The following is a 12,726-nucleotide window of genomic DNA, read 5'->3' on the forward strand; positions in this document are numbered from 1 at the left end:
ACTTAGATTAGATGACTCATATGAAAAATTCTATTGATTTCTTCTAGCAAAAGGGAGGTTGTTTTTTTCTGATCACGAGATTTATACCCTTACCAAAAAATAAAAATCATAAAGGTCCAATCTACATGAGTTTTGTTATTAAAAAATCAGCCACAAAAGCCTAAAAAACTTGATTTCTGTTAATTTTATGACCTTTTTGGCTCTTCGCAATATTGTTTTTTTTTCCTTTTCCTTTTTAGAAAATCTCAAAAAAAGAAAAAGAAGAGAATCTTATTACGAAATACATGGAGTTTGATAAATGACAGAAAACTTACGTTAATGTTCCTTTTATAAATAAGCTCATATTAATATAACTCAGTTCAATTTATTCAAATAATAAAATTTCAAAATTCAATTTCATAAAAATTCAAATTAAAATACTTTAAATTTTGGCCCAATATTAATGGGCTTATATAAATGGGCCAACCTTATATGGGCCTGACTTACCCGATCCACCTCTAGCGTCTCTTTTCCTCTTAAATCAACACAAGCACAAACCCGTATAACAATGGCGGGAGTTTGAATTACAGAAATTATCTGGATTTTTTTTTACGGAATTCGAGCAATAAATGGAAAATCCAAGTTACAATGATGCTGATTCTCTTCGAAGGTCCTCTTTTTTTCTTTTTTTTTTTCTTTTTGCATTTCCAAGCTAATTTTTTTTTTTTTTGATGTTTGTTGCTTTGGAATATGGTAATGATAGGGAGATTCAAGAGCTTAGAGATATTCAAAGAAGTGTTGAAGAACCAGAATCATTTGGTTTAGAATTGAAGAAATCACTGGAAGATTGTACACTTCAATTTGAGGTAAAAAAAAAAACTTGAACTTTGCGTTTGTTTTATAATTTTAGTTAAAAAGATGAAAACTTTTGAGTAGTTTTTGTGTTTTTTAGCTCCAGAATTTGGTTAAGTTAAGTTAAATTGAGCACACTCGTTTAGCGTTATGATATGGAAAAATTACAGTACTTGTAGTTTCTTAATATCAAAATTTAATTTTGCACACCCACGGGTCTGGCCTAGTCGTACCGGTCAATGAAATGGGTTGAGAACCAAGGTTTCAGGTTCAAATTCCAGCAGATTCAAAAACACACGAGGTGATTTCTTCCCTATGCTCTAGCCTTGGTGGACGTAGTTATTCTGTTGTGGTAGGAGGTGTAGGTATTCGTGGAGATAGTCTGAGGTACGTGAAAATTGGGTCCGACACGATGGTTTTTAAAAAAGGATCAAATTTTGTTTTTCCAAAAGGAAAAGGATTATCTATTTTCAGTTGTGTGGTTGGTGGAGGAAAATGGTCTGTGTATTGAGTTCTTTCATTAGCTAAAGAAGCCATTTCCCCCCTTGGTACGTGGGAATTGTTTTTATTGAATAGAACATTTTTCACTTTTAAGATAACCAAACAATGAAATATGAGTTCATCATAGAGTGCAATTTTACCAATACCAAACACATTAGCTCTAAAAAGGATCAAATTGACTCTATAAGGGACAAGGAATAGACAAATTGACGAGAGCAAGAGAGGTTATTTCTTTGTGAATAGATCCTTTCATGTTTTCTTTGACAGGTTGTCATGTTCAATATATTTTTCTTTCAAAGTCGCTTTGTTCATTGGGTATGATTTTTCAGAGCAAAGTGGAACAGCTATTATGTGATGCTTCAGAAGTCAACTTCTCATCTGATCAGGATTTAGGTAGAAGAAAAGCTTTTTATATCTTCTTTTTCCCTTCATGTGTGTGTATCTGTGTATAACACACACACACATATGTTTAAGGGGAGCTTTACATAGACACACACAAGCACACACATACATTTTTGCAGGGAGTTTTATCTGCCATTATAATTCTCGTGTTTGTAACTTCAGATGAATTTTGGAATTATTTGAAGAATGAGCTAAGCACAGAAGAGGCTAAGAATGCGAAAATTGCAGATGAAATTGAGGGTCTTTCAAGGGAATATGTTGAAGGTGCTGAGGGTTCCTGGTGGTTCTGGAAACTTCAGATTTATGTGGGATTGCGACACGTGCTTGACTTATGATTTTGAAATGTATTTCTTTTTTCCTGTAGGTTATAGCAAATTGGTGAATGAGGTTGAAGGCCTTAGTTGTCCGTTGGAGCTCATTGAATCACTGGTTTGTTTCTGTTCATCTGCTGATTCTACTTGAATCTAAACTCAGTTTGTTGATCAGTGTGGGCTAGTGGGGTGGAGGGGGATTGCTTGCAGACTTAGCAAACACATTTACTTGTTGGTTCCTTAAGAAATTGGACATGCTATAGTTTTATGGTATCTGTCTGCTCACCCTAAAGCGTTAAGGTGAAATATCAAATAAACTGCATGTGGGTGGAAGAATGTAAACTGTGACAATTTCTAACCCCTGTGTGATCCAATTCTACACTGAAGTTGTTACTATTTGTGTCAGTGCATAAGTTTTTTTTACAATATTTCAAGCTTGTTCAGTAATGGATGTCAACTAATGGCAAGTTGTCTGTCAATTGAATCTTTTCAAGTGGAAATATTAGCAAGGATACTTTTGTTATACTTCTGAACCAATTAAGAGTTCAATTAAATTACCTTTAAAAAAAATTACACTTTGATTAGCAGCTGAATATTTCTTGCTAGGTGAACAAGTGTTCTTTTTCTATCTTTTTCCCTCTTCTGTGTCCAAGTCTAATGCTTCAATCTTATCATGATTCCTCTAAATCTTAGAACTCCAACTTTGTTCAAATGCTTGTTATTGTTATACTTATTGTATCTTACCTTATATTTTAGGGACTTGAACAAGGAAGAGCCCTGACAAATTTTCCTTGCTCTACACCTGGAGAAGATAAAGGAAACTTGTCAAGTGCACCTGTAGAACATAACTTTAAGGTTCTTACATCTTTTCAATATTGCAAGACAACTTAGAGTAGTTTGATATCATAATCTTAATGCAAATCTTGCTGTCAGTTGCTGATGCAACAGGAAGTTTTTAGTCTAGTTGTCGTCTCAATTATCAAATTGCATAACAATCTGTCTACTGGCAAACTGCCAAAGCATACTTGGATGTTGTTCTGTTATTTCTTTAAAAGAAAATTAAGGTTACTTATGTATCATTGTTTTACCCACTTTTTATGTAGATCTTTGAATTAGGTAATCAGCTTGAAAAGAGCAAATTGAATTTGGAGTCCTTGGAAGAACTTGAGAGTACTTTCAACAGGTATTTTCGAAAATAAACTTTGCATAGTTCTCCGTACTCTCCCTTGTCTAACTCTGGTGCATTTAATTTTTCAATATAATCAGGTTTGAGGCTATAGAAAAGATTGAAGATGCATTTTCTGGTCTTAAGATAGTAGAATTTGAGGGGAACCGCATCAGATTATCTTTGAGAACTTTTATCCCAAACTTAGAAAACTTGCTCCATAACCAATCAATCGGTGTTGCTGAACCACCAGAGCAAAATCATGAGTTGTTAATTGAACTGGTGGATGGAACCATGGAGCTAAAACATGTTGAGGTATGTTTTTTCAGCAGTTTGTGGCATAAAAATTAGGGATAAGATAACTGCATTTTTGGTCCCTAAGTTATTGGTCAATTACGTGTTTGGTCCTTGTGATATATGACACAGCATACTTATCCTTCAATTGATTAAATTATGTACCTTTGGTCCCCTTAATTAGAAAATATGTTATATTTGACTATTATAAATTTATATTAGCGGCCAATATGAAGTAGCAACGCAAACTTAACATAGCTATTAACCCAAAAAAAATGAATAACTCATTTTTCTTTCCACTGATGAGATGCTGTTTTGAAAGAGAATGTGACACTGCATAACGTTGTATGAAATGAAAGCCTGCTACATAAATGATAAAACAAATCTAACATAGACTTAACTTTCTCCTGACAAGACATTACAGTGGATTTATTAACCTTCTCTATATCTGCCAGAAATTAAAATACTTACCCACTTTTTGATACGTTGGCAACGGACATTCTCCGAAGTAAACAGTCAAAGTACCTAAATACGCCTGGTGTTAAATTATCAAAACAACTTAGGCTAAGAAAATTGGTTTTGTGCTTACAAAGAGTGTATTAGATGAGATACAACAAGTCATATGCAGAAATACAAAAATCTACTGTTCTGTGTCATCCAGTATATTGGTTGCTTATAAGTTATAACCGACTGAATCATTGGTTGACCTGCAAGCTGTTTGATTTCTTTCTTTGTTGAATTTTTTTTTTCACCCTTCCTTTGTTGAATTAACTGCTTGCTTTCCTTAGTTTTACTGGTCAATAAGATATAATGCTGCCATTTCTGATCTATTATACCTTAATCTATTTTTTGGTGATCCTCTTTAGATTTTCCCAAATGATGTATCTATAAGCGAAATAACTGATACAGCAAAATCCTTAAGGTGTGTTTCCTTTTCATTTTTCTTGTACACTCTACTGATCTCACTAAGTTTTGGCTTGTGTAAATCTATTTGTTTGATGCCTTAGCATAAATCAGTATCCTTTATTATTTAATAAAGTCAAATTTGATGCGAAGTTTTAGTTGATTTTGCAGTGTAATTGGTATTTAATTTCCTATTTTGGAAGTAATTTGCAGCATGAAAATTCACATAGTGCCACTGATTACAGACAGGTCTATTTCCCTGTGGGAGTTCTTGAAAATAGATCTTCTTTGGAGTGGTTGGTTAAAAGGGTGCAAGATCGAATTATTCTTAGCACGTTAAGGCGCTTTCTAGTGAAGAGTGCAAATAGTTCAAGGTTAGTCCTTATTTTGTACTTTATGCATGCAATTTGAGTCAAGATTGTTTTGTAGAGGTGTTGTTTTACATTTTTTTTTTCTAATTGTGTCTAATGGTTTTAGCACTTGATTTATCAATTTCTGATGCTTTATTCATGTTAGTTACATTTAAATTTTAGAAAGAAAACCCAATAGATATCCTATTTGTACCTTAGGATGCACTGCCTGTATGCTACAAAAGGAGAGCTAATTAGTTTTCACTTCCAGAGGACAAAATTAAGAATTACAAGTATTAAGATGAGCTCCACATGTTGCAACTTGATAATCACACACTAAAGTAACTCCACTTATTTCATCCAATTAAGTCACATAAATAAATCTCAAGACAAGTTAGAAAATTCTGCTCTACTTAAAAAAAGAGTGATAAAGTTAGTTATGTGGTATGCGAGGAATCTCTGAAGAAGCAAGGGATGCATTTTTACTGCGAGCATGTTGAGGGGTTTACGCCATTGGAGCAGTGCTGAAATATTGTGTTGAACAACTGGTATTAAGTGGCTATTGAAAATTGGGATAAATGCGAAACAGTATAGGAGTTCAAATTGGAGTTATTAATGTGACTTAACTATGTCATGGATCTGAAGTAGTAGTTGGAGAAAGATGATCAAAGTCTATGTTTACATTGATCACAATCTTAATTGACTAATAGATTAGATTACCAAGTAATATAATAATATTCTACAGTTACAGGAGTTGATATTATGTTGAGGAAGTCATTACTCCTATCAGTGAGAAATCGTTTGAAATTAATGGAGTCAAAGAAGATGCGCTAAACTGTATGAATTCGATGATAGAAGGAAAAGCTTCGTAAATTGAATATAGAGTGAACTTAGTATGTAAAATCCTAGTCCTGACTATAGAAAGGACCAGAAAATTATGCAGAAGGTGGAGAAAGAGGACCACGTTTATACGTACAAAGTGTCTCAAATGTTTTTCTCTTGGCTTCTGATGTTGCATTTATTTGATCTATTTTTGAATTATGTACTTATATCTTCTCAAACCAAACAGGCATTCATTTGATTACGTGGAAAGAGAAGAGACAATAGTAGCTCATATGGTTGGTGGAATTGATGCTTTCATAAAGCTACCTCAAGGTTGGCCACTTACCTGTTCTGGTTTAACCCTGGTGTCTCTCAAGAGTTCAAGTCAGTACTCACAACAGATATCTTTGACCCTCCTTTGTAAGGTTGCGGTAAGTTGTTTATTCATAGCGTTGTTATAGATAATAGCCGTTTCATACCAGTGCTGGACAGTTTGTGACTTTAAGTCCTATTGGGATTGGATTTTTCATACCAGTGCTGGACAGTTTGTGACTTTATGTTGAAGCCCTATTGGGATTGGATTTATCAACCAAATATAGATGTGATATTTACATTGTAAATGGTAATTTGACTTGAACTTGCATGATCTATAACGGTCAAAGAGAAATGCAAAATATCACTAAAATGGAAGGTCATTTTAGTTAACGTAATTGTACAGTGCTAATGATACATCGGTGCTGATTGGACCTAGCAAGCCCACTAAATTTCTAAATTTCTGTTATTAGGATTCAAATCGCCTCCTAAAAGTGTTTCCAATTAGTAGGAAAAAAAGTTCGGTAATTCTTGTGGAAAGGAAGTGAAGATTGGCCTATTACCGCTCAGAGTCTCAGTCTCGTTGGATCTTTTATTCATTTCATTTTTACAGGAAGTGGCAAACTCATTGGATACAAATGCACGACAGACTATCTCAGGCTTTACAGATAGAGTTGAAGAAATACTTCTGCAACAAATGACTGCAGTAACAACTTCAACCTGAAAATATTCCGTAAGATAACTGCTTCCCTGCTCTATGATGCTCTGTACTTATTATGGTAAGATTTATCAATGTCATGAATATAACTAATTAACTATAATTGTTTCCATTCAATACTACCGATGCCAGCTGCTAGTCCTCGGATTCACTCAAATGTACTCTTTTCAGATGCAGAGATTTTCTTGTAGTGAATCAACATTATGTTGATGTAGGTTTCTCAGTAAGATAACTGCTTCCAGGGGCTTTTCGAGTTGTTTAACGCGAAGATGGATTATGCATGTTGGTTGCAGGTAACTGTGTGAACGCTAAGTCATCTGTTCAAGAAAAACTCCCTTCAACTAGACTATTGCAAGTAGTGAACCAATTAGATATATGGAAATAATCCTTGGTGAATCAATGAAATTGTAGCATTTCATGATCATATTATAAGGTTAAAGAAATTTTAGGGATTATGTATGAAATTATGGTAGTATGGTACTTGTTATTTTGCTTTCCAAATGAATATGCTTCAAATGGACAAGTGTTTTTGTAATATACTGATGAAAAATGAAAAAGGCAAGTGGACCCTTCACCCAATTTGTAACACATACTACGATAGTGTTTGGCTGCCAAATATTTTTGGCAAATGATATTTGAAAAACATATTTCACTTTTCTTAAGAAATATAATTTATACTCATAGTTTTAAAAATTATCAAAATTAATCATAGGTTTGTATTACATAGCAAGATAAAATATCTACGTAACAAGATTCATGACTTCCGCAATAAGTCAATTAGATTTTTGTTGCAACAAATAACAAGTAGTGTCCGTGACATTGAAGGCATGTGGTAGTTTAGAGTGACTGCAACAAACATCATTTCATACATCGTGAATTAGAGGAAGCAGATAACTATTACTTGGAGCCAATTGTTCGTCATTTTTTTCATCAACTATGTTATCGCTTTCATATTCATAATATTCATCACTGCTTTGGTGTTCACGTAAAAACTTATGTAATACAACACAAACAACTAGTATAGAGGATGTTTTTTATAAAAGATATAAGTTTGATGCAGAATATGATTTTTTAAAAGCTCCCAAATAATGAGATTTTACCTAAATATTAATTTTTTCTAGTATTTGAAAATTTGGGTTATTTGTCAAATAATGACAAATTCTATGGACAAAAACTATTTGTCAAAAAAAAAGAACAAAAACAAAAACAAATTTTACTAGAAAAATCTATGGTCAAATGGGTCCTACATCAACTCGAATCAGAAGTTTGAATTGTGATATATGACTCAACATACTTAACATTTTATTAATCTGAATCTAAAGTTCATCGACATACGTATCATGATAAACATGCTCAAAGATTGAAATTATGTAACTGGAAACTTTTATCTATTACAAAGATTAAAGTTATATAAGTGAAAATTTTCATTTATTATGTCATTTTCATCCTCCATCACACCTTATCATTCACCCTCGTATATACAAAATAATTTTTTTTTCTAGAAAATGATTGACTTTTTAAAATTTATTTTCTTATGTTTTGTACATAAGGAAAAAAAATACCGGATATTTGGACAAACTTTACGCCAATGGAACCTAGTGGTGTTTAGGCACCAAATCAACTTCATATTTAAAAGACAAATCATTTTTTCTGTTTTTATTACTCCTTAAAAAATAAAATTCACTACACATAATAATTATTTAATTATTTATCAAATATTTTTGTTTTTGAAATCAATTAAATTTTAATTATTTTTTCGTATTTGAACTATGTACACTATCTAATCTTAATATTTTGAATTTTAAATCAAACAAGATTTTACCTAAACAAACAATCAACACTTCTCAATTGTTTGTTTAGATAAGATCTATTTGAATTGATTTTAAAATTCGACTTATGTACGTAGTTCAAATAAAAAAATTAATAATTAAAATCTAATTGATTCAAAAGTTATAAATATTTAATAACTAACTAAACAATTATTTTATATGGAGCAAAATTTATTTTTTTGAAGAATAAAAAGAATAATAAATAAATGATTCCTTACACACATGAAGCTGAATTAATTCCTGAACAACGCTAAATTATTTCACAACACCTTCAATAACTTCAACTTTGATAATAATTTTTTGGTGTGTCTAAAAATTGAAGAACTCCTCACAATTTATAGAAATCAACTCAAAGCCTAAATACATAAAAAGGAAAAGAGACATAAATGTTTCTCCACACAATATTAATTTTTGGCTCCAAAAAAAGTATTAATAGTCAAGTCTTTAGTAAATAGACTTATATCTTATCTATAATAAATAAATATGAGCTCTATGCAACAGAAAAAATTAATGAAATTAAATTTAGTCAAAAATTTCATCATATCGATGCTTAAAGTTAATTTGACTTTTAATTTATGCATCTTAAATAAATTTTGTAGACATTAAATACCTGAAGTAGGTCTTTACTTTTATTTTGACGCTTTTCAGAGCACCTCAAACACAACTTTCATAAATTATCTAAATAAAAAATCTAACTGATTTTAAATATATGTCAATTAATTCTGCCTTTGAATTTAAATATATATATAGATGAACTATTTAATTAATTTATTTATTTATTCAATGGTCATGCATGACACCTAGCATAAAAAAAATAAAAATCAAGGATATGCATATATGATTGATGCTTCTTTTTTACTCTATACTATATATACCATGTAATTATAAATTATCAATTCTATTGATAGATAAATGATATTTTTTATATGCTAAATTAACATACACTTAAAATTGATCACACAAAATCTTATTACAAATTTGTTTTAGACTAATTATTAGACTCTATAATTAATATACACATAAAATTTGATCACGTAAAATTTTATTGTAAATTCATTCTATTGACAAAAAGAAATATCGATTTTAACAATGTATTGTTCACTCTGATAAAATGTTCAGTGGCATATCCATATACAGTTCAGGGTGGCCAATCAAATATTTTTATCAAAAAATTCTATTATATATATAGAAAACTGTAATATATATATATATATATATATATATTTCAATTTATTTCCATATATATATATATTTATTCTTGATCACTTTTAATGAAATTTCTGACTTTACTGAATTAGGCCTCCGGATTTTGTACTCTTTAACATTAGATGTATCATTTGAATAGTTTAGCAAAGACTTTTTTCTCTAATAAAAAAGTTATTGGACTTCTTAATAGGTTTCACAATAAAACTATATGGGATATGGTGAAATAGTAAAAGATTATTTTTTTCTGATTAGGTTTTCAGAATTTAATTTTTGAGGGTAAAATTTTCTGCAATATAAATTAGGAGCTCTAACAAAATCATAACTAATGAACTTTGTAGATTGTGAATTTGAATCATTTAAATCGATAAATTTCAAATATGAATGATAGAACATGAAAAACTCCTTTGCACAAAAATAAAAACCAAACAATTGGCTAAAGTGTAAAAATAAAAACAAATAAATATATAGAGCACAACTAAATTAGAAAAAGGAAAATATAGATTCTAAGGACTTGTGTGATTAAGTGTAACATTAAGCAACCCATAAATGTCTTTAACACATAATTCACATAATTTATATGGAGTGAGAGGTAGTACCAAATTACTATAGAATCTCATCATATGCATGAAAATGCTACCATTTCATAGATATATTCACTAAGGATTATTTGACATATATCTTATCGTGTTACGTGTAACATAATTTAATTTAGTTGGTTCACTTGTGATATTAAGAATGTGAGTATACATTCGAGGATCATTATTTGATCGTGAATGTGTTCACCAGACATCTGATTTGGCAATCTTCTGCTTAGACCGAAAACGATAAGGAAGGAGATCTATAGATAATGGGATATAGAAGTCAGATATGACGGTCAGTTCGGTCAGAGCGAAAGTAGATAGGCAAGGTTATCATTAGACAACGTAGTGCAAGCGACAGGTAGCACTTTCCATAAAAAAGCTACCCTAAAAGCAGGTCAGGCAGGCGAGCAAAAGCACAAGCAAGCTAAGACGCGAGCGAGGTTGAAGACCCACCGGTCGTGAACTTTTATTCCCAAAGAAGAAGCAATGACGGTTTCTGAGGATAAGCATCGACTAACTCTATGCCAGCAGCCGTGGTAATACCGAGGATGCAAGCGTTATTCGTTAAGAACGTAGAACAACACTTCAATATTTCAAGTTGATATTGAGGAAGATTGTATTTTAATTACTTTGTTCTTTTGATTTCTTAGTGAATATTTCAGTTTTTTATGAGATTTTGATATGATTATTATTACTTTAAGAAAGACAATATTTAATGTCTCGATATCTTTATGAATATTTAAAATTTTATGGAGTATTTAAAATATCTAATAAGAATTATATCTACACACATTTTTATGTATGGGGATGAGGTATGATCAAGGATTTAGGACAAAGTATTCTTCAAGAAATCCTTACGAATCTTAAGGTTTGAAGAACATGAATTATGCTCGTCTTGTGAAGATCTATTTAAAATTCTATAGAAATTCGATATGTACAATAATGCATTCTTTTAACAGAACTAAATATGGGAACTGATTCTCAACTAAATACGTCAAAACTAAAATAGAATTTAATACAATGAATATTTGGAAATTCTGCACTAATATTACTTTTTAATTCTAACTTCGCTTCTGAATTTAAAAAATCATAGTTGAACATATATTTAACTCCATATAACTGTTATTTTTATAGAGACGATAAAATTAACCTATACAAATATGGCATGTAGGTGTGACATGGACATGCCCAAAATTCCATGCTTGTGTACCCAATTGTTTGTTTATGTGTTAGTATCATGCATGTTATCCTAATCATATCGATTTGACTAATTTTAATTTCCAAATCTAGAAATTAAATTAATAATCAAGGTTCTAAAAATGCTTAGAATTTTAAATTCGAAACTCTAATTAAAAAATTAGAAATTCGATATTCCACAACATCTTTTGATAGGAAGTCTTAAGAGGTGTAATTACCTTATTATTAAGAAGAAATGATTTTTTTTTTTTAAAAAAAATTGCTTTAGATTAATCTCACACCAAAACAAGAAGAAAATATGGTATTTATAAGTTGTAACTTGTAAGGGCATGTTCAGGATTCAAATGTCACATTTTATGACCTTTGAATAAATTGATTAATTAGGTAGTTCATCCATGCATATATTTAAATTCTAAAAGGCAGAATTTTGTTGGGAATTAAACACACAACACACACAAATAATCTAGAGAAAAAAGAAACGGAACACAAACGGGACACACAAGAATTTAACGTGGTTCGGTTTCCCTACTCCACGACTGTAACAGGAGGATTTTTATTTCACTTGTGCTGCTGTAGAATTACAAATACAAGGATCATATTTATAGGAAAGCCAAATGGTTAACCTAGGGTTTCAGTAATGGGTCGGGCCGGCTCACAAGCCTCCACAAAGCCCAACAATCTTCCACTTGGAGGCTTGAAGAATTTCAACTGTCATCCACTTAGAACACTTGTATGTCTAGTAATCTTTTTCAACTCTCTCCTGCTACAGCGGCCTTCTCATCAGTCAACTGAAAGGCCCGTTGAAGCTCCCCGAAGCTTCAACACATCAGTCACGGCTGAAACTGCCCTTGACTCGTCCTCGGTCCCTACCGGCTCCCACTTGAGACACGAACTGCCGGATCCTAGAACTCCCTGAGAACAAACACTCTCCATACTCAGCAAGAAATTTTCTGGAGACGTATCAACAGCTGGAATACTGGTTCTCTTGACCCACTGTCTTCTAGGAGCCTTGGCTGAAGCACGGCCGGTGCTCCCACTGCCACAAACGCCTCTGACTGGTCTTCCTGAACCTTTCCTTGCTCGTTCATCCTGAATCTGACCTGTGGCTCTGGGTTTCTTTCTTGCAAAGACAACCTTCTTCTGCCCACGAGATTCTGTGAACCGGACTTTGTTTTTCTTCTGAACTGGGACGGTCACTCCCTCAGACGGTAATCCGACAATATACAACGATCCTCTTTTTGTTCCACGAGCCATGACAAGATTGCCCCTCACGACCTTCCACTGCCCATTTCCGAACTTCACAT

The 12,726-nt window shown here is 32.0% G+C and overlaps 1 protein-coding gene across 2 annotated transcripts; it reads left to right on the top strand.

The window, feature by feature from the left end:
• The first annotated feature begins 525 nt into the window (after window positions 1–525).
• LOC107031448 lies at window positions 526–7,197 on the top strand. Of its 2 annotated transcripts, none has more exons than XM_015232834.2 (13): window positions 526–649; window positions 743–845; window positions 1,662–1,725; window positions 1,897–1,998; window positions 2,099–2,163; window positions 2,802–2,900; window positions 3,149–3,228; window positions 3,312–3,525; window positions 4,371–4,426; window positions 4,653–4,781; window positions 5,827–6,010; window positions 6,505–6,624; window positions 6,903–7,197. In XM_015232834.2, exons 1-12 carry the CDS (start codon window positions 609–611, stop codon window positions 6,613–6,615), a joined length of 1,248 nt encoding a protein of 415 aa, XP_015088320.1. In that variant the 5' UTR covers window positions 526–608; the 3' UTR covers window positions 6,616–6,624; window positions 6,903–7,197. The 2 variants fall into 2 exon arrangements, with proteins under 2 accessions (XP_015088320.1, XP_015088321.1); XM_015232835.2 differs by lacking the exon at window positions 6,903–7,197 and adding an exon at window positions 6,742–6,895.
• Window positions 7,198–12,726: the final 5,529 nt, after the last annotated feature.

Source organism: Solanum pennellii, chromosome 9 (genome assembly GCF_001406875.1).
Source record: "Solanum pennellii chromosome 9, SPENNV200".
Classification (NCBI taxonomy): Eukaryota; Viridiplantae; Streptophyta; class Magnoliopsida; order Solanales; family Solanaceae; genus Solanum; species Solanum pennellii.